Source organism: Canis lupus, chromosome 4 (genome assembly GCF_003254725.2).
Source record: "Canis lupus dingo isolate Sandy chromosome 4, ASM325472v2, whole genome shotgun sequence".
NCBI lineage: Eukaryota > Metazoa > Chordata > Mammalia > Carnivora > Canidae > Canis > Canis lupus.
Genome location: NC_064246.1, coordinates 40547907 through 40575644, shown reverse-complemented (window position 1 = coordinate 40575644; position 27738 = coordinate 40547907). Strand labels below are relative to the sequence as shown.

Genomic DNA, 27738 nt, shown 5'->3' with positions numbered 1-27738 from the left:
TTTGTCTACCTTTGTCTCAGGACCATCTACTTCTTTGCCACCTCCCCCCACTTCCTCTTCCAGCTGGGAGAGGAAAGAAAAGAGCCGTGTGGATGCCAACTAGGGGACTGCTATTTTGGGAGAGGGAGGGCAGGACACAGAGGATGTGTGTATCTGCCACCTAGCACAAGCTCCCCCTTTCTGGTGAAAGCATCTCAGATGCCCCTGGGCTACCATCCTTTCCTTTTCCCCTGCTCTCTTTCAGCTGGGAGATGTCCAGGAAACTGCCTGGGTACCTACTCAATACAAGAAAGCAAAGCCCAAATGACAGAGACATGGCCTCTCATGGTACAGCTGGAACACGTAAATCCAGACACATGGATGTGAACTTTTCAGGTATACAAGCTCCCCAAAATTCTCTCTATTGCTAAAATGGGGCTCAGCTGGAATATGGATCACTTGCAACCTAGACCCCCCCAGCCTCCACCCCACACATATTCACCTCCTTCTTCATCAGTTTGAGCTGCTCCTGGAACCTGGTATAGTCCCGATCCTGCTCCAGTCGGATCCGCTTGGCCTCCTCCCGGCGGCGTACAGCATGGTCTTGCTCCATCTTCTCCACTTGCTGCTTCTGCTGACGCTCCAGGTTCTCCAGCTCTGTGTCAAAGAATTTCTTCTTGGTCTGGAAGGAGCAGAAAGAGAAATTCAGCAAAGTTACTTTATACCTGGAAGGAAGATGGTGGGGCCCAGAGCTTATCTTCAGACCTGGGTTTGAATCCAAACTCATCCACCTCTTTGCTGTGTGACCTGGGACAAGTCACCTAACCTCTGTGAGTCTCTGTTTCTTCATGTGCAAAAGGGAGATCAGACCATCTACCTTGCAAATTCTAATATGTTACTCAACAAAGGTTAGTGTCCCTCTGGAGATCCTCCCATATGACCTAAAAAAGCACTGGGACCTTTGTAAGATTCTGTGTGTACAAGTCAATGCCTCATGAGACCAGGAAACCAAAGGAATAGGGCTCTCTACTGCCGTTAAAGAAAACATGAAGCAAGAAGCCCTCCGGGGACCCATCCTTTCTCACACTCACATTGATTTCTTGTTCAAAACGTTTATGCATCTGCTCCAGCTGCAGCTCATGCTTGCTGCTCAGCTGGGTCTGGTTCCGATGTTCTTCTTTCTGGAGCAGCCGAAGCTCTCGGAGCTCCTGGCGCCTGAAGGGTGAAAGCATGTGGAGGTCAGAGATCACATAACTCCAGGCTAGAGATACTGAAGGCCAGAATGTGGAAGAGCATCATATAAGTCTGGGGCAGAAGCATGGCTAGAATTCATGCTTAATTTGACATTTATTGACAGACAAAACATTGATAATCAATGTATAAGAAGTGCTTACAAATTTCTAAGAAAAACAGGAGTAGCCTACTTTTCAAAAGGAACACAAAACAGGAATAGACACGAAACAAAAAGCAAAAAGAAAATTTAAAACTATTTAATTTTATATACCTAATACAGATATGAGGTGCAAACTAAAAATTCCATTTTCATTAAAAAGTCAAGAGTAGGGCAGCCCCAGTGGCGCAGCGGTTTAGCGCCGCCTGCAGCCCAGGGCGTGATCCTGGAGACCCTGGATGGAGTCCCATGTCAGGCTCTCTGTATGATGCCTGCTTCTCCCTCTGCCTGTGTCTCTGCCTCTCTCTCTCTCTGTCTCTATGAATAAATAAATAAAATCTTTAAAAAATAATAATAAAATAAAATAAAAGTCGAGTATGGGACAATTGATATTTTCATATGTGCTGTTATAGACTGGCACATTCTTTTTTTTTTTTTTTAATTTTTATTTATTTATGATAGTCACAGAGAGAGAGAGAGAGGCAGAGACACAGGCAGAGGGAGAAGCAGGCTCCATGCACCAGGAGCCCGATGTGGGATTCGATCCCGGGTCTCCAGGATCACGCCCTGAGCCAAAGGCAGGCGCCAAACCGCTGCGCCACCCAGGGATCCCTAGACTGGCACATTCTAGAGGATAACTGGTAATAAGTTCATACCTTTTAACATAGTATTTCCATTTCTAGATATCTATTCTAAGAAGTATTCACAAATGCACAAAACTGAATAAGGATATCCATTAAAAAATCATTTATAAAAAAAAAAAAAAGAAAAAAAAATCATTTATAATAGTCCAAAACTGGAAATGACTTAAATGTCAATCATATAGGTCTAGTCAAATAAGTTAATATGTATCCATCTGATGTTAATTTTGTGTACACAACCATGAAAAAAATCAAGTTTTAGAAAATATGTAATTACATGGAAAAACATCTATTAAAAATGAGATAATTCTTTTAAAAAATATAACAATTCTTTATGAACAGATACGGAATGATTTCTAAATGAAAAAAGTGAGCTGCTGACACCTCCCTCTGCCTGTTACTCCCCTACTTGTACTCTCCTGCTCTTTCTCAAATAAATAAATAAAATCTTTAAAAAAAAAAAAAGGATTACACCATAAAATATTAACAGAGAGAGGGGAACTAGATGCCTAGCAGGAAAGGATGGAAGGGAGATTTTTCACTGTTTACCTTTTTCTTTTTTTGCTTTTTTTTTTTTTTTTTTTTTAATTTTGTACCATGACATTATATTACCTATTCAAAGTGTCAATACAGGGCAGCCCTGGTGGCGCAGCAGTTTAGCGCCACCTGCAGCCTGAGGTGTGATCCTGGAGACCCTGGATCGAGTCCCATGTCGGGCTCCCTGCATGGAGCCTGCTTCTCCCTCTGCCTGTGCCTCTGCCCCTTTCTCTCTCTCTCTGTCTCTATGAATAAATAAATAAAATCTTAAAAAAAAAAAGTGTCAATACAATAAAAATTTGGCCCAAACCACACAGTATACCTTATTTTTGTAAGAAGTATATTGTCCATATGTGTATGTGTTTATTCACAAAAGAAATAACTACAAGACAAACTCCAAAGCGTTAACTATATTTCTTTCTGGGCAAATCCATTAAAGATTAATAAGTATAAGTATCATTTATGTCAACAGAAAAGAAAATGATGTAGAAAGAACTTGAGATCCTAACTATGAATCAGGGCTCCTTGGCAGCCTCTCAGGATGAGTCCATGAGGCCCATGTCCTGTTCTAGGCCAGAGTCCATCTGCTCCCCACATACTACCTGAAAGGGGCCAGCACACTCTCAGGGGTCAGAGGGACCTTGTGTGAATCTTAGGGCTGCTGACCTTCGGCTGGGTGCCCTCAGGCAATCACTTAATCTCTACGCCTCTCTTCCTGCATCTGTAAAATGCACAGATAATGTCTACCTCCCAGGTTCTTTGTTTTTTGTTTTGTTTTGTTTTTTCCTCCCAGGTTCTTTGAAGGTTAAATCCGGTGATGCCTACTGGGGCTCCCTGGCCAGCGCAGACATGGTCACCAAGTGGTAAAACTTGCTGTTTGCTCCTAAGTGGTAGCTGATGGACAGTGGTCATAAGAAAGAAGAGGCAAAGGCTGCCTGGTCTCTGGAAAACCAGAGATACATTCCACAGCCACATAAAGAAGCTTCCATTTGAGCCTCTGCTCTTTGGGCAGTGAGAAGGTTGAGAGTGTTAACGAAGAAAAGAAGTCTGACTCCAGGGACATCTGGGTGGTGGCTTAGTCAATTAAGCATATGCCTTTGGCTCAGGTCTTTTTTTTTTTTTTTTTTTATTCATGAGAGACACACAGAGAGAGAGACATAGGCAGAGACACAGGCAGAGGGAGAAGCAGGCTCCATGCAGAGAGCCTGACTTGGGACTCGATCCCAGGTCTCCAGAATCACACCCTGGGCTGACAGCATTGCTAAACCACTGAGTGACCAGGGCTGCCCAAGCTCAGGTCTTGATCTCAAGGTCCTGGAATTGAGCCCTGTGTCAGGCTCCCTGCTCAACGGGAGCCTGGTTCTTCCTCTGACCCTCTCCCTGCTAAGTCCTCTCTCTCAAATAAATATATTTTTTAATCTTATTAGAAATTCCTGACTCCAGAGAAACTAAGGCTCAGAGAACACCTGACCAAAAAGCAAAGGCATACAAAATAAGGTGGGCGGTCAGGTTCTAACAACTACCTCTAACAACTACCTCCTTGCCCCACCTGAGCTCTCACAAGGGAAGGCAGGCTGAGAGACAGGCTGATGTCTTCTAGAAGGAATGCACTGGGAGCAGCAATTTTAGGGGAAAAAGGGAACTCTGACCTAGAAGTCTCAATTTGGGAGAGTGAAGACCTGATCACATGGTTCAAAGTCCTGCATGGCCCAATTCCCTGGAAATCCTAGCATCCATGAAGGCCGGGGTGGGGGGTAGCAGGCAACAGCCAGGTGAACGATGGGAGCCTTCCACACCCCTGCACAGCCGTCGGCCCAGAAGCCAAGCCAAGTATACAGGACACTCGGCCCTCCCTCCAGACTGTGACAGGCAAACAAGAAAAGCTTCAGACCTCAAGGGCCAGAGCCAGAAGGCGTCCATTCTAGATGGGGTATGGTAGATCTAGAATTTCAACCCAGGAACCTCGGCTGCCTAGAGAGGAGATGACAGAAAGGAAATTTGATCCTTGACGTCTGAAGCTTTAGGAGAGGAGGTCGCCTCCCAGATGACATGAAAATGGATGGTGGTGCCATCCTCCAAGAGCAACCATCCTCTTGCCCTTTGTCCCGAGCCCTCCAGCCCACATGATGAGGATGCCTGTGTGTGTGTGTTTGTGTGTGTGTGTGTGTGTGTGTGTATACACGTGTACATGTATTCATGCAGAAATGCCACTGATGAAAAATCAACCTCTCATCTCTGTTGTCCCCAGAGGGGGAAAGTGCCCCAGAGCATCTAAAATTGCTTCCATTTGGCTTTGGAATGCTTGTGCTTTTTAAAAATATAAATGTGTTCCATATTCTAGAAATGTTGTTCAAACTAATAATGAATTTACCCTGCAAAGGCCTGGCCCTAAGAGATCTCTGTGGCTCCAAGGCTTCCCTGAGTGCTAAGTCCCCAGCCCTGGTAGCCCCAGGAAGCTTTGGGTCTAGTGGAAGCCTAGTAGAATTGTCACACAGGCAGATGGAGTTAGAATTGCAACCCTACCTTCTCACCTGGGTGGCCCAGGGCAAGTAACTTAACTGCCAAGAAACAGTTCCTCGTTTACAGAATGGGGGAAATAGGGTCTCCCTGAGGAGGGCTGTTAGGGGGCCTGAGCACCTCCAAAGCACAAAGATGGCTTCCAGCAGAGAGCTGTGCCTCACACTCTCCTCCCTCACCAGTCTCACTTGTTTTGCCTCCAAGATGTATGTTGAACTGTCTACTTCTTCCCTCTCCCAGCCACTGCCCCAGCCCACGCCTACAGCCCTACTGTCCCAGGCAGGGTCTCCCTGTCACCCTATGTCAGTGTTACCCCTCTACAACCCACACTCATGCAGCTGCCAGAGCCATCTTTCAAAAGTGACATGAGAGCCAGTCACTCTCCAACTATTTCACTCTGGCTGTACCTGGGAGAAAATTCACACTCCTCCACCCTGACCCACAGGTCTACGTGACCTCTGGCCTCACACTCCACACTCCAGCCCTATATCCTCTCAGCTTCCTAAACAAACCTGGCAGTCATTCCTCAGGCCTTAGCCTTGCTCTGTGTCCCCCAGCCACTCCACTCAGGGTTTCCCACACACAGAGCAGCCTCCTTCAACCCAGGGGCTCGCTATTGTATCACCCATTACTTCCTTCGCAGCATGTACCACAACTGGGGATTACCTTGTGTATCATGTGTTGGTCCATTTAGATATAAGTTCTATAATGGCAATAGCCTCAACTATCTGGATCACTACCACATTCCCCAACCTGGGAGATGGGTTAAATACATAGGTAGGTGCACTGATGGACAGGTGGGTGGGTAGATGGGTGGGTGAATGAGTAGATGAATGGATGGGTGAATAGAGGAGTGGGTGGATAGGTTGATAGATGGATATGTGGGTAGGCAGATGGGTGAGTGGATGGATGGGTGGGTGGATGAGTGGGTAGATGAGTCAACGGATGGGTGGGTGAGTGGGTGAGCGGATGGATGGATGAGTAGTTGGGTTAGTAGATGAGTGGGTGAGTGAGTAGATGGATGGAGAGACAGATGAGTGGGTGGGTGGGGTACGTGAGAGGATGGATGGATGAGAGAGTGGGTGAGTGGAGGAATGGTGGGTAGATGAGTGTGTGGATAGATAGGGAGATGGAGGGGATCCCTGGGTGGCGCAGCAGTTTAGCACCTGCCTTTGGCTCAGGGTGTGATCCTGGAGACCCGGGATCGAATCCCACATCGGGCTCCCGGTACATGGAGCCTGCTTCTCCCTCTGCCTCTCTCTCTCTCTCTCTCTCTCTCTCTCTCTCTGTGTGTGTGTGACTATCATAAATAAAAAAAAAAAAGTAGGGAGATGGATAGAAAGGTGGATGAGTAAATAGGTGGGTAGGCAGATGAATGGATGGGTGGATTGGGGAATGCAAGAGCAAAACCATTTATTTGCCTTTTGTGTCATTGATCCCTCACTTCATGCTGTAGACGGACAGCTCTCTAGCCAAAAGAACCTACAACCCCTACCTCTCACCAAACCCCCACCCCGTTACCACCATCAGTGGCCCATCCCAGGCTTGCCTGAGAAATCGCATCTCCTCATCCTTCTTTTCATCCTCGCTGATGATCTTGGAGGTGGTGATGCTCACCTCTACGCCATCCACCACAAACTTGCGTGTCCTCTTGAGAGTTTTATTGTGCAATCTTGAGTCCTGGCAGGGTAGAATCATTAGGCAAAGCTCAGGATTTCAGCTTAGAATCTGTGAGTGACACAGGGCATGGCCCACAGCCTTCCTGGCCCCACAGCCTCAACATCCAGATAGAACATAGCTGTCCATCCTCCTCCTCTTGCCTCAAGCTTCTCAACTTGGGGTCTTGAGTGTATGAGCTTACCTCTTCTGCTCCCTCGATCATGGCCTTCGAACACTGCCCCACCTCGGCCCCACACCTGGCTGCCAACACACTCACACACAGGACATGGCATCACAGAGAACCAGGTTCTAATCCTTCCTCTACCATCTACTGGCTCTGTGACCCTGAGCAAGTCCCTTGTCCTGTCCAAGCCTCAGCTTCCTAAACTTGTGGAGGAAGAGAGTCACAGTACTTACCTCCCATAGTGGTTACAAAGATACAGTGAGAGAACACGTGGGGGACATAGCACAGAGCCCAGCTCATGGCAGCTGTTCAGTATTTGGTATTTATAAATAAAATAAATATTTTATTTATATTTATATCTGCAGACCACAATCTCTTACCCACAGTGCCAAATCCAAAGAACTCAGAAAACTGAAGCTGGTAACTGATCTGGAAGCCAAACCTGAGTGGACCTGAACTCTACAGGAGGCCACACTCATCTGGAGTCATCGTGAAATTATTCATAATTTTTATCTTTTCCTGTAAATAATCACACATTTCAGATGCAACTGCTTATAGAGTGCTGCCAGGACTCAGGGATGTTCAAATACCCTCTGAAAATTGGCCCTGATTCAGGTGAGAGCCTGAGCGCCTGCACTGCAGTCATCATAGTGTCTCCCACTCTGATCTCAACTGGCTTCCAAGGCCCTTCCTGGTGTAGCCCAGCCCTGCTTTCCAAAACTGGCCCAAGGACCTTCCAGCTAGAAAAAATAGGGCAGGCCAGGGTGGCATACTGCATTAAGTCTTCATCCCTTCAAAGTGTGCTTGGAACCCCTACTCCTGCTCAGCCACGACCAAGAACCAGTCCTTGCTCCCTGAGGGCTCAGCCTCCCACCCCCCCACCCCTTACCCCCCAGGCTTCCACCTCTTCTCCTGGCACCTCGCTCAGGGGATGCAGACCCCACAGGCACTGAGCAGCCATACCCGACTCTCATCTCCCTATAGTACCCAGCTCATGCACCCTACAGCTCAACTCAGGACTAACAGTGAGAAGTGGGGAGTGGCAGGGAAGAAAGGAGGCTGAGGGCTACAGCCCCCACACTACAACTACTCCCTGAGGTAACAGGCTCCTCATCTCTCTGAGGGGTGCTGACGCAGCCCATGGACTCATCAGAGCAGCCGTGTTCCCAGACTCACTGCCAGTCAGCCAGCAAAGGAATGTTCTCAACACCCTTAAGAACAGGCAGGGGAGACCCTGCTCTGGCCTCTATTTTTTATTACCTTTTTTTTTTTTTTTTTTTGCTTAATTTTTTTTTTCTCGCTTAATGTTGTTGTTTTTCTAAGTAGAAAAAGGACATGTTATCTGTCTTAAGGAAGATGATGGGCCTGTACATAAGAGCCACTGTCTGTGCTTGTCCTGGTAACACATTAGAACTGTGCTTTCTGTTTCTGAAGCTCATTGTTGGGCGGGCTGGCGGGCTGCTTTTCCTTCTTTCACTTCCCTTCGTTTAGCAAACATTTTTGAGTCTCTACTGTGTGGTTTCCACCAAGTAAACAATGGGAGAAAAAAACAAAACGATATAGTATCTTCCCTAAAATCAGCCTTGGTTGGATGACCTTCAGCGTGGCCTGGTCAAGTGGCCAGGAGTGAGTTCAAGAACATCCTGAGATTTATCCATGTGGGCAGGGGAGGGGTCAGCCCTTCCTGAGGAGGCAGCCAGGCATCCCCTGGGAAAGCAGAATGGCACGTGGGGTTCAGAGCACGTCTGTGGGTCTGACCAGCTCTCCACCTTCCACTTAAGCCTCCGTTTGCTCATCTGTACGTTGAGATGATGAAGGAGCCTCCATTTTCTTTAAAGCACTTCACAGTGTCGGCCTCCATGCTGAGCCTTCAGGCACAGCAGCTATTGTCATTCACAATGTTACCCACCTCCAGAAAGCCCCCACCCGAGGGCTTTACACCCACTCCCTATAACTGAAATCTACCAGTCAGAGCTGCATCACAAGGCTGACCCCCAAATAAGGGAACTTCACTCCCAGACTTCTCTCTCTCAAACTTCACCAGGGCCTTTAACCTAACCCAATTTAAGCAGATACACAAACTGAAATTTCAACCTGAGCCAACTGCCTGGCCTGACTAAACCCCAGACTGAACTGATAGTCTGGTGATTACACTACTAACTGAGCTCAAAGCTCTTTAAAGAAAAATAATCCCCATGAACCACTTAAAATGGAAGGCGGCCACTAAATGCTTTCAAAAACCAAAACAGGGGATGCCTGGGTGACTCAGCAGTTGAGCGTCTGCCTTCAGCCCAGGGTGTGATCCTGGGGACCTGGGATTGAGTCCCGGATCGGGCTCCCCGCATGGAGCCTGCTTCTCCCTCTGCCTCTCTGTCTCTCATGAATAAATAAATAAAATCTTAAAAAACAAAAAACAACAACAACAACAAAAAAAAAACAGGGCAGCAGAACAACCTGCAGCACTCTAGTTCCAAATCTGTGGTATAAGAGGTAGCATTACCTTGATGGAGAGAGAGCCTGTTTCTCTGTTCAGGGACAGGTCAGCTGACAGGGAGGTACTGTAGTCCAAACTCTCGGAGGTGGAGAGGCTGCCACAGTCTGAGTCCCTCTTGGAAGGGCCCAGGGCTGCCTGGGTGGGGAGCTCCAGGCTGCCGTTGGCCAGCTTCTCGGCACCCAAGGTCTCCAGGGCACTACTGTTGGGACGGCTCTGGCTTGCTTTTTGGGACCTGTTGGCTGCCGGACTGAGGTCCCCGTCCCGGTCAGCGACTTGCTTCTCTTCGGACACCTGAATTCGGGCATCCATTGACAATGGCCGGGACTTCCGGAAGGGTGCTGGCACTGCCAGGCCATTCTCATTTCCAGGAGCCACATCTGGGGGGTTGGTGGTTTGGAGGGATCTGTCCCCGGAGGGCTGGCTGGGCCCATTCACATTGTCCTGAGGCTGACTGGGTGGCAGTGGGGTGAGGGAGGATTCTTTGACAGGCTTGTCGGTATTGAGACTCAGTTGGCTCACCTCAGAAGAGTCTCGAGTATGATCCCCCAGAGGCTAGGAAGATAAAAGAGTCAAGATCATGTTATTTTACGTCTAAGACAAGAGTCAGAGATGCAGTAGGGCCAGAAAGTCAGACACTCGCAAAGCGAAGTAGGCCAGGGCCAAGAAGTCCGGTACTTACCCCTCTCCAGTGAGCCACAGTCCTCACTACTCCCTACTACATAGCCGACAATAAAATTATTACTTGTTTTGAGGTTATTTAATACTTGTTATTTCTCCTACAAGTGGAGGCAACTGTGGCCAGCTGGATGGTTCATGCCATCTAAAGGTGGCAGTGGCTACTCGGTTCCAGCTAATTATGACAATGTGAGAAAATGGGTCCCCTGGAGACAGAACTTCCAATTTTTTAAGACAAGCTAGAATCTGGATTTTTATTTGCCACCACCTGATTTTTAGATGGCAACTAATTCAAATTTTTAGTTTTGTTTTGTTTTTAGTTGCATAAAAACCAAACCAAAACTATTCAGGGGCTAGATTCGGCCTGGTAGCCACTAAGTTTTTAAAGTTTTGGTTTGGTTTGGTTTTTAGAGCTTTTGGGGGTTGGTAAGTACTGGAAACATTGCCTTTATGAAATAGAACACCCATTTCTGAGAATAAAATACAAACATGCAATGAATGAATAAAGCAAGCACCCACACAGCCACCTTCCACTTCAGGAGTGGAACACCACCGCCTCGGAGACCCCCACTTATGTCTGTTCCTCCCCTTGACATGATAGTTGTCCTGACTTTTATCTCAAAGTGTTATAGGTTAGGGATGCCTGGGTGGCTCAGCGGTTGAGCCTTTGGCTCAGGGAGTGATCCTTGGGTCAAGTCCCGCATCAGGCTCCTTGCGGGGAGCCTGCTTCTCCCTCTGCCTGTGTCTCTGCCTCTCTCTTTGTTTCTCATGAATAAATAAATAAAATCTTAAAAAAAAAATGTTATAGGTTAGTTTACTTGATTTCAAATTTGTTATTAATGGAATCACACCACAGCGTTCCCTCGGGTCCTAATGGCTGTGTTTTTAACTCTGGTTATGGAAGCTTCCAAAAGCAAGTCTAATCCACCTCCTTATTCAACACCCTAGAACAAGGGTTCAGAAATTCAGATCTGATCCTATCATCCCCACGCCAATGCCCGGCCCTTGCCTGAAGTCCTCCTTAGCCTCCACTGCCTCCATGACAAGGAGCAGCCTCCTGCCAGTGTGACTGCTTCCTGCCTCCCGCCCCAACCCTGCTGCCTGCTGCCTTGTCCTGGAGCCAGCCAGGCACACCACCCCCCTCTCCACCCTCCACCATGGTTCTCCTACACCTGGCCCTGCCGCCTATCAGCTCAACCAGCCACATCATCGCTCAGGCCTCACTTGTCCCATCTATAAAATGGAATCTTGGTTCTCCCATCAGAGCCGCAGCGCAACCCTGCCCAGCACCCAGCAAGGGCCCAGTGAAAGGCTAAGGCTGCCGTATTGATTCTGCTCATCCTCCTCTGTGCTTCCCTTCTTCATCCTGGTAGGGATCCAGGCCAGCCTTTGGCTCCTCCCAGAATTCCATCAAACTCAACACAGCACCATGCTGTCCATTCCCTGACAGATGAGTCCTGCCCCTGCCTCACTCACCTCTCACTGCACCACCTGGACAGCAGAATTCCTTCCTGGAAGAGGCCCTTCCCAAGTGGCTTAGACCAGGGATCTGAAAGCGGCAGCTCGGGACAGAATCCAGGCCACAGACATGTTTTGCTTGGCTCGAATGTTTTTATGAACTTAAATTAGCTTTAATTTAAATTTAAATTCAGCCAAGTGCTGAAGCTGCTGATGGGTTACAAATATGCCAAGACATGGGTACCCTGGGCACTCAGGGCAGCCAGACAGGGTCTGGGGTGCCTGGAGCCCCTGAGCCTGTTGCCTCTAGTCACATGTAGGCTTTATCCGCATTTATCCCACAGTGTGCTAAAAGCATTTTCATTTTGTAATGCGAGCCACAGAAGGAAAAAGGCAGGGAAGCAATGAGTCAGCTATCAACTTCTGAAAACTGAAAGATCCCATGTGAAAATCTAGATTACTGCTCTTTCCTGAAAACTTACAGAACCTGGCCATCACAGCCCGGCCCATGTGCCAACTTACGTAACCTGTGGTGTGGGGGGGCGGGTATAATCTCCAAGCTGGGGAGAAACAGGAATCCTTTCCACATCCCCTGCCCAGATCCCCTCCTATCTAGCCATCACCTGCTGGGAGCCCGTTCCTCCCCAGCACCCACTTTTCCAGGCCTTACAGAGGTGGCATCCGGGGAGTCCTCCTCTTCTCCCTCCTCCCGGCCATCTTCAATCTCCTCCATCACTTCGGCCTTGGCCTCGGCCACCAGCTCCCGCAGAGCCTTGTTACTGGTGATGCTGCTGACGAAGGGATGCTGAGGGGGTAAGACACACCTGGATCAGAACCACTTTGGGCTGGAGGGTGCAGGAGGGGCAGGCGAAGTCTCAGGGGATGCGATCTCCCAGGAGAGAAGGCTGGCGGCATCCCAGAGAGAAATGTGAACATGCCCTCAGTAAGGGAGGGCCCAGTAGCTCAGCAAGTCCTGTATGTGGTGGAAGAGGGTGAATCCTGGCTCTGCCGTCCACCAGCTGTGGAACCCTGAGCATGTCCTTCCCTTCTCCGAGCTGCAGGCTCACCTCCAAGGTGGAAATGATAATGCCAAACCTACAGAGGTCATAAGGATTAATCGAGAAAATGCACAAGGAGGAGTTTAGCCCAAAACACGAGCTCAGGTGATGTTTGGGGGGTTGTCTGTGCATTTGTGATGTTTGGGGGGTTGTTTGTGCATTTGTGATGTTTGGGGGGTTGTTTGTGCATTGTGTCCTTTTTTAAAAGGCTTTAATATACAGTTTTAAAAATATCTACTACAGGGGCGCCTGGGTGGCTCAGTCGGTAGTGTCTGACTTCTTGATTTCAGCTCAGATCATGGTCTCAGGGTCCTGAGGTCAAGCCCCACGTCAGGCTCCATGCTCTGTGTGGAGTCTGCTTGTCCCTCTCCCTCCTCTGCTTGCTCTGACAGAGAAGTGAAATCTTTTTTAAAAATTAAAATATCTACTACAAATACTTTATTAAAGTACATTTATTAAAGTACATCCAATAAAGTTCACAAATCACGAAGCTCAATGAGTTTTTCCACTTAAATATATTCAGTATAACTATAACCCACCTGCAGACACCAAAGGTTTCCATCTCCTTATCAACCTCACTCCCCAGAGTTGCCTAGCTCCAGAAACTAGTTTTGCCTGTTCCCTAACTCCATGTGGACAGAATCATGTAGCACATAGTCCTCTGTGGCTGGCATCATGGCTGAAACCATGAGATTCGCCTACCTCGTTGCAAATATTGGTAAATTTTTCCTTTTTCATTCCTGCGTAGTATTCTGTATGGATAGCTCACAATCTATTCATTCTGCTGCTGATGGACATTTGTGTTGTTTCTTGTTTGGGGCAACTATAAATAAAGCTAGAACATGCACATGCAGGTCTTTGGGAATGTGCATATTTGCAAACTCTTAAGGGAGAGTCGCAGAAGTTCTATTCCTGGGTATTTATAGAAATGTCACATCTTTTAAAAATTCAGGCTTTTTCACACACCTTACAAAACACCAAAGCTTTTAAGAAGCTTCAGCAGATATTAAATCAGCACAGGCATCTCCCTGGGAGAAGTCTGTTCTCAGGCATCTAATCCCCAGCCCCAGGGTGTGGACAAAGATGTGGAATTCCTCAATTTGCCCCACTCACCCACTGCTGCATGGAAAGGAATGTTACCGGAGTTCGCTCGTTTGTAATTTCAAGGAAGGCTCTGATGAAATCTACTGCTTTCACGGTCAGAAAATTTATCAGCAGAGGAACAGTGTCAACGAGATTGCAGGGAACTATGTAAATGACTACGAATCCATTTTCTGCACCCTGTAAGCACATTCACTGCTGATAGGTCCATTACAAATCATTCTTATGTGCTTGGTCATGTAGGACAGTCCCTTTGTGGAAGGTCACCAGACAACACCCCCTTCCGCTTAGGCACCGAACTCTGCACACTTGAAAGGTGTAATCCTCACTCCTTTTAAAGAACCTTAAGCCAGTCTGGCTTTCTCTTGTTAGTCCAAACTAGTAAAGATTTTAAGAATTTCATTACATGGGATGCCTGGGTGGCTCAGTGGCTGAGTGTCTGACTTTGGCCCAGCACGTGATCCCACAGTCCCGGGATCGAGTCCCACGTCGGGCTCCCTGCAGGGAGCCTGCTTTTCCCTCTTCCTGTGTCTCTGCCTCTCTCTGTGTCTCTCATGAATAAATAAATAAAATCTTAAAAAAAAAAAAAAAAAGAATCTCAGTTCTTTCTCTCCCATGCCCCATTCATTCATTGATTTGTGTCACAGCCACATGTTGAGGCCAATGGTGTGCCAGGTGCTGAGATAAGGCTGAACAACAGGACAGGCAAGGTCCCTGCCCCTGGGGGCTTGCAGCTGAGAGGGAGAGAACAACTATATAGCCACACGACACACAAGATGATGTCAGACCAGGTACTGGGAGAGCATGAGGCTGGAATCACATGGGCCTGGCCGGAGCAGTGGAAGCCACTTAGTCTGTGGTCACAAGGGCCTCCCTAAGAAGGTAATATTCGAGCTGGGTAGGGAAAGACTTAGGCACAGAGGACTCAGGCAGTGGGAGCAAGGAGGACAAGGGCCCCGAGGCAGGACGAAGTTCAGCAGGTTGGAGGCACGGCCCGAAGGCCAGGGTGGCAGGGCTTGTGGAGGAGAGGAGGGGCCAGAGGAGGAAGGATGGGTTGGTGCAGGCAGGGTCCCAGGGCTGGAGTGAGGAGCTGAGACTTTCTTCTCTGAAGCTGCTGGAGGGTGCAGCAGAGCAGTGGTATTACCTGTTACCCTTTAAAGGTACCAGTTCAGCTGCTGGGTGGTTCCAAAAGGTCTTGGGTGAGAGCGTTAACAGGGGCTTACCAATCATGGGAGGCAGGAGGGTGTCGTGGTTAGTACTGCCTCTACGTGCAATCTGTCTGGGATGAAATGCCGCTTCCACCACCACCCTGGCCAAGTCACTCAACCTCTCAAAGCCTCAGTTTGCTCATCTGTATACTGGGAGTGACAGTAGGGCCGTTGTAAGCACTATAGTAAGTGCTCGACGTATGGCAGCTATCGTCCACACCATCATCATCACTACCACCTCCAACCCCACGCCACCACCACCTGTCACCACCGTCACCGTCTGGGTCATCACCATCATTGCCATTGTCATCATCTCTACCATCACCTCCTCTGTCACTACCATCACCCGATCACCACCATCACTGCCTCTGTCACCATCACCCCCACCAGCACGAGCACCAGCAGCAGCAGTCAGACAAGGCTTTAAGGCACAGTTTGCACCCCCAGCCACCCCTCTTCCCTCCTGCATCCCCAGAGAGCACAGCTTTCTTGGAAGTGACAATGAGAATCAGATCCCAAAGTTTCCTGAGCCTCATACTGCACAACCTCACATGTGAATCTGAGCAAGAAACCATGGAAACTTCCCTGCAAGTTGATGAAGCGGCTATGGCCAAACTAAAGCATGCAGGCACGGGCTTTGGGAAACACCCGTTTTCATCAGGGCACGCTACACGTTGACCAAATTAGTGGTTTTACAGCACAGCCAGGAGTCTTGTTTTCTTTTTTTTTTTTTTTTTTTTTTTTTTTTTTTTTTTTTGAGTCTTGTTTTCTTGAGGCCGGACCGTCTGTCCCCCACCTGCCATGAGCACCTCAGGGTCCTTAGTAAGGGCACGCCATGGGGAAGAAAACCCTTTGCCAAAGGAGCAGGTAAGCCGGGCAGCTTCCCTGGATGCCAATCCCAGGATCCCACAGGCAGGCACGGTGGACAAGGCAGGCCCTCCGTGGCTGCTTGAGGGCACGGAAAGCACAGACCACCCCCGTCACTGCCTCAGCGACACCACCTCCAGGGATGTGTCCAAAGAAGGTAACTCCCTAACCCCAAACTGCCAAGGCCCAGGAGAGAGACAAAGCCCGCTGCAAGGAGGGCAGGGCCTCCTGGGCAGGAAGGGCACTGTGTGCCCGCGTGGGGACAGGCCGGTTGGGCACCTGGGTCCCTAGAAAGGTGCTCAGCTCCCCTGCAGGAGGCCCCAATCAGAGGGGAGCTAAGCCATCTGCTCCTTAAGGAAGAGGCACAGCTGGTCTATGCCATCTCTGCAGGGAACCCCACGATGCCACGCAGCTCACCCACTGGCACCTCCCTCTGGCCGGGACCCCTCCTGCCTCTACATAGACATCCTTTCCAAGAATGAGCCTAGTTGTCCTCTATGTGCTTAGAAACCACCAGCCAGGGGGTCCAAACTCCCAGGCTGGCTTTAGAAAATGCCTGATACCACTTTTAAGGTTTGACTTCTCAGCAGCTGTCCAATTCCCCCCTCCCTCCCATCTAACTGTCTCTTTCTCATCCCTTCTTTCTCCCCTTCATTCATTCAGAGAGGAGGCTTACCAGAGTGGTCAGGAGAAGGGCTCTGCAGTGAGACAACCAGGATCACAATCCCAGCTCTCTTTCAAGCTGTGTCACCTTGTGCAGGCTGCCTAACCTCTCTGTGCCTCAGTTTTATCATCTGTTCGATGCAAATGTGAATAATACCTACTTCCTAGGGTTATTCTGACTATTAAATCAGTTAACATCTGCTAAACATTTAGAGTAATTCCTGGCATGGAGAAAGGGTTACGCTACAGTTAAGTAAAAATATTAACAAATACTTGTCGAGGGCCCTCTACATACCAGACACTGTTCTGGATGCTTGGGACACATCAGTGAACAAAACAAAGACTGCTGTCCTTAGGGAGCTGAAGTGCTCATCAGGGAGATTAGCAATCAACTTAATAAACAAGTAAACCATGGAAAAACCAAAAGTAGGGCAGGGAAAGGAGAACTAGGACTATGTTGGGGGTGGGGGTGGCAGGTTTCCAGTTTAAAATAGGGTGGTTGGTGGAGGCCTCACTGAGATAAACAATGACTTAAAGAAGAAAGTCAATCATGGAGGAAAAAACATTACAGGCAGTACGAAGAGCTGTGCAAAGGCCCTGGAGCAGATGTCTGCCTGGCATTTCTGAGACACAGCAAGGAGGTCAGAGTGGCTGGCACGCAGTGAGGGGTTAAGATGCAGTGGGCAGATGACATGGAACCCTGCAGGTCACTGAGACTGGAGCGCAGCCTGAGTGAGAGCGGAGCCATTCACGGGCTCTGGACCAGGAAGGGACAGGAGCTGAGGTACATTTTAAGGTTTCCCTCTGGCTGCTGTGCTGAGAAGGGACTTAAGGAGGACAGGACCGGTGAGGAAGTAATAATGCAAGCAAGAGCAATGGTGGCAGCCCATTTCCAACCAATGGAAATGGTGAGAAGTGGTGGGCTTCAGGGCATGTTCTGAGGGCAGAGTTGGAGGCTTTCCTGACAGAACGGACACAGAGTGTGCAAGAAAAGGCTGAGGGCACACGGTGTGGGCGTCCACACAGGGTAGAGAGTCATCGGCTGGATGCAGGCCCTGGGGCAAGTGGGGGCAGTCACTGAAAACCAGGTGGGACCCTGGAGCTGAGCGGAGACGGGCAGAAAACCCTGGGGCGCTTGCAGGGTGACCAGAGGCGGGAAAAGAGGAGCCGGTGAGAAGGGGAGACGCCGGGGAGGCTGCGGGGGCCCGAAGCCAAGCGCTGGCGGTGTAAGGGAGCGGAGCCACTGTCGCTGCTGTGCCTGCGGCCCGCGGGGCGAGCACAGGGGCCAGAGCCAGCCACCGCGTCCAAGAGCGGAAGTCACGGGCGACCCTGACACCAAGGCTGGGACACTGTGTGGCAGGTTTGCGAACAACTCAACAAGCGTACACAGAACGCCCGATGTGACAGCCATTGCGATAAAAACCGTGCGCACGGAGTCTCATTCCCTCACTCAACTGCGTTACGCGAGCACTATCCACAGCTCACAGGTGAGGAAACTGAGGCACGGAGTGAGAACTGCTCCTATTCCAGGTGGTCCAGCCTGACTGCAGAGCCTGGGTCACTAATCACTACATGACACAGTCCCCAAGAATCTCTGTGCAAGTGAGGGGGTGAACCAGAAAACAGTGTGGGCACAGTCAACTCAAGGCAAGGGGCGATGAGGGGGGGCAGGAGGAACCTCCCAGAAGCAGCAGAAACCAGTGGCATTGGGACGCCTGGGTGGCTCAGCAGCTGAACGTCTGCCTTTGGCTCAGGGCATGATCCCAGGGTCCTGGGATCAAGTCCCACATGGGGATCCCCACAGGGAGCCTTCTTCTCCCTCTGCCTGTGCCTCTGCCTCTCTCTGTGTGTCTCATGAATAAGTAAAATCTTAAAAAAAAAAAAAGAAAGAAAGAAAGAAAGAAACCAGGGGCATGAACAGCTCTGCAGGAGACATGAAGTCAAGCTCCGGAGGCCCCTCCCTGTCACTCAAAGCCAGGCCAGCTCAAGCAAGCCATGTTCCACCCTCTCCCCAACCCAGAAATAAAGAGGCCCGAGGACAAAGCTGCTAGCAGCCTAAGCCTGGGAAGGCCATTTCTTTATCTCCAGGGATCTCTCCTTTCTTCTGCAACCCTTTGTCTCACACTAAGCATCCTCTGGCAGGACATTTTTTCCAACTATGTAACAAAAATTCCTGGCCCAAGCTGAGGCTCCAGGGCTGCCATGTGGGGATGGAGGACAGCTGGTCTCTTCCTGGTGGAATGTCCTGAATGTCCTAGAGGCCGGATGTAGCAGGCCAGGAGGTGCCTGCTTACAGGAACAATTGGCCCCAGGTGGCTTGGAGCTTCTGCATCTGACAGTGACGCCCACCCCACCTCTGGCTTCCCCACCAGACACCAGAAATGCCCAGAAAATGAGGCCTCTGATCCTCCAGGCATTTGCAATTCAATGCATCATTCCCTGAGCACAGCCACAGAGGTTAAGCTGTGGGCACTACAGTATCTCGTATCTTTGTATTTAACCCTCACAGCTACCCTGTTAAAGGGGGGGGGGGGCATTGCCATTACCCCCATTTCAGAGCAAGAACTGAGTCACAGAGAAGTTAAGCCAATCTCCCAGGGTCTCACAGCCAAGAAGTGGTAGAGCTGGGATTTGAACCCAGGACTTTACAACTTTACAACCGCAGTCCACACACCTCATCACTGTGTTGCACACCCGAGGGATGCACTGTAGCCTGGAATGTCAAAAATGGGCCCGGTGCTTGGCCCATAGTAGGTACACAGGAAAAGCAGCTGACCACAACAAAGACTCTGTGCTTGATGTGGCCTCTTCTTCCTTTCCTCCCGACACACAACAGAGATGGCGAGTCACATATGTGGAAGGATCACAGTGGGCAAGGCGTGGAGGAGAAGCCCCTCCTCCTTTCTCCCACCAGCAGTGATGGCATGGGGACAGTGATCGGCAGATCTGAGGACAGCTGGGCAGGTGGTGTGCACCACTTTCAAAACACAAGGCACCAGCCTGGGCAAAGGGCAGCTCCTAGCTACCTCCAATATTTCAAAAATGTTCAAGGAAACCATCATTCCCTTCTCTACGTTAAGGCCAGAGATTCCTCACACAGTACCCAGAAGGGCCCTTGTAAGTGTAAGTCAGATGCGGTCTCCCCCATCCAAACGCTCAGAGGTACCCCACCACACATAAGGGAAAGCTCAAGTCCTGGTCTGGGCTTCGAGACCCTGCATGACCCTACACATCCTGGCCCTTTGTGCAGAAAAGAGTGAGCACAGCAGCCTGCCTGCCCCACTTTGAAAAGCCTGCTTCCACCACTGGCCCTTGGCTGGCCTCTGGAAACCCGGGTCTGGGTAGGGATCCGCCACAAACGGACAAGAGTGGCTCACTCTGCCTTGACTGTTTGCACAGACAATATAGTTCACACTGAGCATCCGCTTTCTTTCTGGAATCTGTGTCCTGCTGCAAAGTCTCAGAGTAGAGAGTGTATCATGTGGTATGTGTCCTCTTGGTGAGCCATCCACACTGGGCGTGCACACACCCTACACCTCTCTGATCTCTGCCCTCACTCCTGGGTCCACACCCTAGCCTCCTCATTCCTCCCAATCACACTCGCAGGCCAGGCTGGTGCCTCGGCTCCACAGCACACTTGCCCAGCCCCCTGGCCTCCTCTGGGTGTCTTCCCACACAAAGCCTGTCCATGCCCCCCTTCTACAGGGGAGCCAGCCGCCGCAGGGGTTAGGGTTAGGCTTTATTTTCTTTTTCCTTGTAGCCCTTGTCTCCCCTGCCATGTGCACCTGTCTGCCAGATGTTCATGCCCTGTCTCCCCCACTAGAACAGAAGTGAGGACAGACTGTGGGGGAGCTGCCTTCACCATAGCCCTCCCAGAACGAGAGCAGGCATTCAGGAGGTGCCCAGGAAGCAGCAGCTGATGAAAGAATGGTTGTTCTGGTCGTCGCCTGGGCTGAGGAGCACACCCAGCTTCCAAGTCACCGGTGAGCTCGCCATCTTCCACCCGCAAAGGAAGGGCAGGACAGAGGGCAGGCAGCCCTCCGCCCCCCGACTCCCCCACCCGGGAGGGCACTTACCTCCAGGAGCTGTGCAGCGCTGGGCCGGGTCTCCGGGTTCTTATCCAGAGCGGTCTTCAGGAAGTCACGGAACTCCATGGACCTGGAGGGGGCACGGTACAGGTGGCAGCAGTTAGCTTGGAATAGGGCAAGAACTGAGAATATTCCCGACTCACAGGCTCTACTCTCCCAGGAGGCATGCGCTTCCCAAACACAGCCCTCAAAGGACGAAGGGCACCTGCAGGAGCTAAAGTGGAGATGGGGGGCTTTCGAGATGACCTTCTCATCATGAGCATCACTGTACAGATGAGGATGTGGAAATCAGAGGAGCGGGGACTTGCCTGAGGCCACACAGCAAAGCACGGAAGTGGTGGGGTTTCAGTGTGAGCCCCATTCCCAGCCCAGGGTTGTGCCATGTGGCTGCCGGGGGGATCCGGCTTATTGATCACTGTCTCTTTGACGGACAGCCCAATGCCAAGGGCACAGAGGACAGAAAAAGGCACGGAGGGTCCAGGCAGAGCAGAAAGCCCCGGAGACCTCCAGGCCCTGACCGCTCCCCAACTCTGGGGCCTGGCAGGGACAGGAGCACCCTGGCGCTGCACCCATCCAACCCCACCCGCCCCGAGTCCCAGGCCCGCTGGCCGTGCGGCAAGCGCCCTCAGGCAGCCTTGCTCCTTACCACTTGGAAGGCGTGAGCAGAGTCGGGGGCTCCGACTTGGCAATCTTGAGCAGGACCCGCATGGGGTTGAGCTCATGATGCGGGGGCTCGATCTGGGCCATCTCAATCAGAGTGATGCCCAGGGACCAGATGTCGGCTTTGTAGTCGTACGGGGTGTCCTTCATGGTCTCACACATCACCACCTCAGGGGCCATCCTGAACCAACCAAGCGACAACACAGGGCTAAGAACCCGGCCTCCGCAGGCACTTCTCAGGGACTCAGGGTAGGGGCCACCACAAGCCAATGTCAGAGGCTTGGCAGCACGATGCGCATTAGCGTCCATCCCACTGTCTTCCTCATGACCGTCTTCACTCAGAAAGACGCCTTCAGAGGGGCTCGGCGCCGCGTCCTGCTGCAGTTCCCGAGGCCTGCCACAAGATGGCAGCAACAATCCAGAACACAGAGTCCTGGGGCCGGGGTGGGTGGGACAGAGGGGAAGGTGCCAGGAACCACCTGGGCGGGGGCACGAGGGGGCGGGCAGAGAGAATACAACAGCACAGAGAGAAGGGATGGGAGAGAACAGGAAAAAGAGGAGTAAAAGGGCAGAGAGAGAGAAAGAAAGGGTGAGTAATAAGCAAGCAAGAAGGGAGCCTAACTCCCAAGTGAGAAGTAATGCATGTGAAAAACAGAAAGTAATTAGGTGTGAAACTCAGAGTGTTTCTGTGGATTTTTTTTTAAGTAATAGTTTTGGAAAAGAAGGAAATATAATGGACTAGAGAAGTCCAGAGAAAATTCGTGGGAGAATAGGAATTGGACCTGTTCATCTTCACAGTCCCAAGCCAGGGACTCCCATTCAATCTGTACTTGTTGAATTAATCAAGAATTGAACCATTTTCTAGGGGTTCCCATGTAGGTGCTCTTAATGGAGCACCATACTCATCACCCTGTTCAATCTTCACAACAACCCGTGAACCCAGATTTCATAGAGGAGGAAACTGAGGCATGGGAAAGCTAAAGCAACTTAGCCAAGGTCACACGGCACTCGTGAATGGTGTGGCCTGGGCTCAGACCCAGCAGCCTGACTCTGGAGCCCTGGCTGCTGTCCTCTCTCCTCTACAGCAGCCAGCAGTCACCTTGGGGAGTCTGAGCATGGACCTCAGTTCACCATTCCCTTTCCAGAAACTGCACAACTCACCAGTAAGGCGTTCCTATGAAGGAATCTCGTTTCTGCAGAGTTTTCAGATTCTTGGCAGACACACCAAAGTCAGCTGCAAGACAAAAATCAGAGTATTCGATGGACATTCCTCCACCCACAGCCCTGGGGTGTGTGAACTCAGAGACAAACGTTCCAAATCAATTAACAGATGCCACTGCCTATCTAGCAAATTTCTGTATCTACTATTGTAAGGATATATAGAGCCATGCACTTTTCCTTCCTGCTAATGAGAGCATAAATTGAGAATATAAATTGGGTGGCTCAGTTGGGTGAGTGTCTTGACTCTTGGTTTCGACTCAGGTCATGATCTCTAGGTTGTGAGATCGAGGCCTGCATTGGGCTCCATGCTCAGTGCAGTCTGCTTGAGATGATCTCTCTCCCTCTCCTTATGGCCCTCCCCCTGCTCAAGTGCTCTCTCTCGCTCTCTCTCTCTAAAATAAATAAAATCTTTAAAAAATAAATAAATTCAGACAAAGCAACACCTTAAAAGCAGACTAGTGATGTTAAATCCAAAGAGAAGATGCAAAGTTGTCCTAACTGCCAGCCACCCCAGAACCCTCTGTCTAGCTCTTGAAATGAACTGGTCTGAACCACAGCCACATAACTGCTGTCTTGTACAGCTTGAATCAGACCCACAATTTCAAACCAGGAAGGAGCATAATGCTAAGAGCATGGGCCTAAACACCAGAGAACTGGCTCCAGTCCCAATTCTTTCATTTCACTGGTTTATGCACCTATTCATTGGGGTGCCATCTGGAGCCAGACATTAGCCAGGAGCGAATCAAGCAAACTAAGTCCTTCCCCTCGGGCAGCTCAAAGTTTAGTGGTAGAAGCAGACAGCAATCAAATACCAGTAAGTGTATATTCACAGGGTGGAAAGACGGGAGCACAAGGGATAGGAGAGTCAGGGAGAGAGGGAGGCAGTGCTTGGAGGAAGCACAGCTGAGGGTCCCCAGGCTATTCATTCATTTGACCATATTAATTGAACATCTATTATATGCTAGGCACTGTTCTAGGAACAGAGCTGAACCAGAATCTTTATCCTCATGTGGCTTATTATTCTAGCAATGAAAACAGGCCTTCAACAACCTCCATGTGATTGATTCATGGTGGGTGCTGGGTGGATGGGCAGCTGTTTTAGACAAGAGGTCAAGACCTGGAGGAAGATATTTCCAGACAGGAATAACAAACTGGCTGAAGGGCCAGGGAGGGGCAGGATAACGTGACTATAGGGAAGGGAGGTAGAGGCAGATAAGGTGGGAGACAGACAGGGCTCAAGACAATTAGCAAACCTCTGACCCTCATCGTCCCCATCTGTGACACAGGGGTGGTGATACTAGTAGAACTACCTTGCAGGGTTGCCATGAGGATTAAATGGAACACATAAAGCACTCTGCTCCAAGCCCTACTTCTGGGAAATGCTCTGTCCATGGGGGCACACGTAAGCCAGGAGAATTTTAGGCTGGGGCACAGCTGAGGTTCCTGGAAGTGGTCTCAGAGACTAGAACCCAATCTCAGCTAACTAAATAGTAGCTGCTGTCAGCTGATGACAGGCCTAGGGGGACAGTCTAGCCCAGGGAGGGGCCTACAGCTGCACCAGGCGAGGAGGGGAAGGTTTACAAAACCAGGAAGGCCAGATGAGAACCTGGCTGTGCTGCTGACTACCCGGTATACCAGGTCAAGTCGCCACCCCTGTGGGCTCCCCAGGGAAGAATGAGAGCCTGACTCACCTCCTTCCTATGGGGGCCTCCTAGGGCCCATCTCCCCCGCAAACACCAATAATAGCTGGCGTATCACCCTAGGTATCTTTTGGGAACAACAGTGAATGTCCCTCAAACCCAGCCTGAGGCTTCCAGGAGGGAGACACAGCCACCACTCCCCACCAGAGTCTCCAGTCCCTGCCTAAGAAGAAAGAGGAAAAACAGAAACCACCAACTTTCACAATGACACACAGTTGGTCCCCAGGGCCCTCCCTTAGGCAAGAAGCCAGCCAGTCTTTTGGATATAGCTGCTACTTCCCTCTTCTGCCTCATAAGACGGCCCTGGACAGGCCCTCCCCGCAGCCCAGGGACCTCAGGCTTCCTGAATGGAGTTTAGGAGGTGGACCTCGGACAATTCAAAGGGGATTTTTCCCCAGGCAGTCTCCTCTAATAAAAATACTCCTCTCTCCGTCTACCATTTGACAACAACAATCAGAAACAGGGCAGTAGGCAGGTGGGGATTCTGTTTCATAAATTATCATTTCCATAAGACAAGAGTCCAATTCTGTTTCATCCACCATGGTGCCCCTGGCACCACATCTGGCATATGAAGGAGTATTCCCAAATGAGCAACTAAATAAATGGACGGGCAGACTGTGCTAGACTACCTTTTGTGTCTAGGAAAAAATAACTCTGGGTTTTAAGAAATACATTTGACAGCAACTCTCTTCCTAGAAATAAACCCTCCAAAACACATTATACCACATTTGGAAGCTTACAAAAGCATTATTTGAAGGAATAAAAAATTGGAAGCCGCCAAGTTGTTGCTAAAGCTTAGCTGGCAAACGGTTAAATTATGGCACCGTCCAGCCAGGAATTAATAGGCAGCCCTTAAAAAGAATAAAGTTGCATTTGTAAGTACTAACTTGGGATTTTGTCCACAACATGTTGCCCTGAACATGTTGCTGACTGATCGACACATAATAGAAGGTATAGCACAATCCGAGTTGTATTTTATTTTATTTTATTTTATTTTTTTAATATTTTTTTCTTTATTTATTTATGATAGTCACACAGAGAGAGAGAGAGAGAGAGGCAGAGGGAGAAGCAGGCTCCATGCACCGGGAGCCCGACGTGGGATTCGATCCCGGGTCTCCAGGATCGCGCCCTGGGCCAAAGGCAGGCGCCAAACCGCTGCGCCACCCAGGGATCCCCGAGTTGTATTTTAAAAGAATGACAAACACATACTGTGCAGACAGATACACCCACACACAGAGAACAGGGTCTGCGAGCTTACACATCAAGCTTAATAGTAATCACCTCCCCAGAAGCAGCATTTTGGTGGGCACGCCAAGAGGAACTTACATTTTTTTTAACTTTAGACACTTTGATAAAGAGTATGTACTGCCTTTCTGGTTTAAAAAGCTGAAATGCATGTGGCAAAGTTTTTGAGGTTTGTCAGTTTTTGTTCTTGCTTTTTGAGTAAAACCCAGTGGGAGCCAGGATGTGGTGAGAGCACTGCACACTTGCCGGGGGTGTGAGCTGCACACATTGGATAAAGGGCACACCATTATTAACAAAACCCTGAAACACTGCACGCACTCATCCAACAGTTCTTTTTTTTTTTTTTTTTTTAATTTATTCATAGAGACAGAGGGAGAGGCAGAGACACAGGCAGAGGGAGAAGCAGGCATCATACGGAGAGCCCGATGTGGGACTAGATCCAGGGTCTTCAGGATCACGCCCTGGGCTGCAGGCGGCGCTAAGCCTGCGCCACCGGGGCTGCCCTCAACCAACAGTTCTAATGCTAATATTCGCTGAGAACTTACCAGGTGTACAGCACTGTACAGACGTCCACGTGTCACTCAGATCTTCCTCTGCATATCATCTGCATGTATATCCCTATCCATTATCATTTATAGCCATGACCCTTAGTGGCAGGGAAATTACCCCCCTTTTACAGATGAAAAGGCTGACACTTAGAGACATTAAGGAACTTGTGGACAGTCACCTAGCTCTAAGGACAGACATGACACTAAGTCTGAGCTCTTTACCCCCCTACATGGTTCTACCTTTCTGTGCACAGAAAAACATGAGAGGAGGCCCACGGGGTACATTCGGAGTGACTTTTGTTTCCTTAGTAGTGGGTTTTATTCCAGACTGTCTATATTACTGTATCTATTTATATACTCACATATATATATTTTCTTATTATTACCAAGGCAATGCTGCTTATCAAAAGTTCGAACATTTACATATTAGAAAATCTCCATAATCCTGGCAGAGATAAACATTTATAAGTTGGCTCCAGATTTATTTATACAAAAAAAAAGTGCATGTGTAAGGGCAGCCCAGGTGGCTCAGCAGTTCAGCGCCTGCCTTTGGCCCAGGGCGTGATCCTGGAGTCCTGGGATTGAGTCCCACGTCGGGCTCCCTGCATGGGGCCTGCTTCTCCCTCTGCCTGTGTCTCTGCTTCTCTCTCTCTGTGTGTCTCTCATGAATAAATAAAATCTTTAAAAAAAAGTACATGTGTAAATAAAAAGTTTTTAAAAATAAAATCAGATTAAACTTGTTATGATGCAGCTTGGTTTTGTCCCTTCATGTATATATATACATTTTTATAAAAGATTACACATTTTCTACAATTTAATTTTCAATCGCTGAAGAAGATTCCATCGTATGATAGTACCATAAGTTATTTAATTAAACCTCTTCTGGAGTAAATTGGATTATTTCTCATTTCTTGCTCTTATAAATATTGTTGCAATAAGTATCGTTGTACACATTTTCCTATGTGTGTGTAAATACCATATGTTACTCATAATCAAAAAATTACATATATAAGAACAATTATATGTTATACACATACACAGGGCTATGAACTTAGAATGCATGAAGATATTGAACAAAATCTCTCATCTGTCCCCTTAACTGTAAACAACCAAAAGAATCTAGGATAAGAGGACATTTTCCCAAATAATGGCAGGCTAGTTAAACGCAAACCACTGTCCAGTAAGACTTCTATACTGCCCCCCCTCCTGGACCCTCTACCCCAGGCCAATGAGTGTACAGGCCAGCGTGGGGCAGGCTTACCCTGGAATTCTAGGTCTGAATTCTAGGTGGTCCTCAACCAGGGGTGGTGCCCTGTGTTTCAGGATGTGTTTGAAAGTGAATGGGGACAGTCTGGTTGTTATCACGAAGAGGAGTACTCCTCCCATTTAGTAGGGGAGAGCCAGAGGCACTGCACTTCCTAAGGCAAAAACTGTCTTGGGACACCTGGGTGGCTCAGCGGTTGAGTGTCTGCCTTCGGCTCAGGGCATGATCCCAGGGTCTGGGATTGAGTCCTATGTCAGGCTCCTTGCATGGAGCCTGCTTCTCCCTCTGCCTATGTCTCCGCCTCTCTCTCTCTCAATCTCTCATGAATAAATAAATAAAATCTTAAATAAAAAAACAACACTCTCATCTAAAATGCCAGCAGTGGCCCTATGGACCAACACCAGCCATACACCATACACCTAATGGTACCCATGGGGACAAGACTAGAGAAGCTGTGGGACCTGCTGACATGGAGATGGGGATGAGAAGGTGAAAGACTCTGACCCCCAGCCCCGGAACCCCATGGGCCCTCTTCCTCTGGATTACAATGCCAGCTCACTAAGAGGGAGGCTCCACCAAGG

At 49.4% G+C, this 27738-nt stretch overlaps 1 protein-coding gene and 1 long non-coding RNA gene across 6 annotated transcripts in view; one reads left to right on the top strand and one right to left on the bottom strand.

Moving 5' to 3' along the window:
* The window catches only part of LOC112651236 (uncharacterized), a 60449-nt gene extending 57941 nt beyond the window's left edge, over positions 1–2508 (top strand). For all 4 annotated transcript variants that reach the window (XR_007410237.1, XR_007410233.1, XR_003130684.3 and 1 more), the window contains one exon: positions 245–2508. This is a non-coding gene — a long non-coding RNA (uncharacterized LOC112651236). The remainder of the gene's footprint in view (positions 1–244) is intronic.
* The window catches only part of STK10 (serine/threonine kinase 10), a 112572-nt gene that overhangs the window by 19814 nt on the left and 65020 nt on the right, over positions 1–27738 (bottom strand). For both annotated transcript variants that reach the window (XM_035715150.2, XM_025434245.3), the window contains exons 5-12: positions 22341–22413; positions 21166–21360; positions 20508–20589; positions 12205–12339; positions 9408–9953; positions 6614–6744; positions 1071–1194; positions 482–661 (exon numbers count right to left, since the gene is read on the bottom strand). In XM_035715150.2, coding sequence (XP_035571043.1) covers positions 482–661; positions 1071–1194; positions 6614–6744; positions 9408–9953; positions 12205–12339; positions 20508–20589; positions 21166–21360; positions 22341–22413 — 1466 coding nt within the window. The remainder of the gene's footprint in view (positions 1–481; positions 662–1070; positions 1195–6613; positions 6745–9407; positions 9954–12204; positions 12340–20507; positions 20590–21165; positions 21361–22340; positions 22414–27738) is intronic.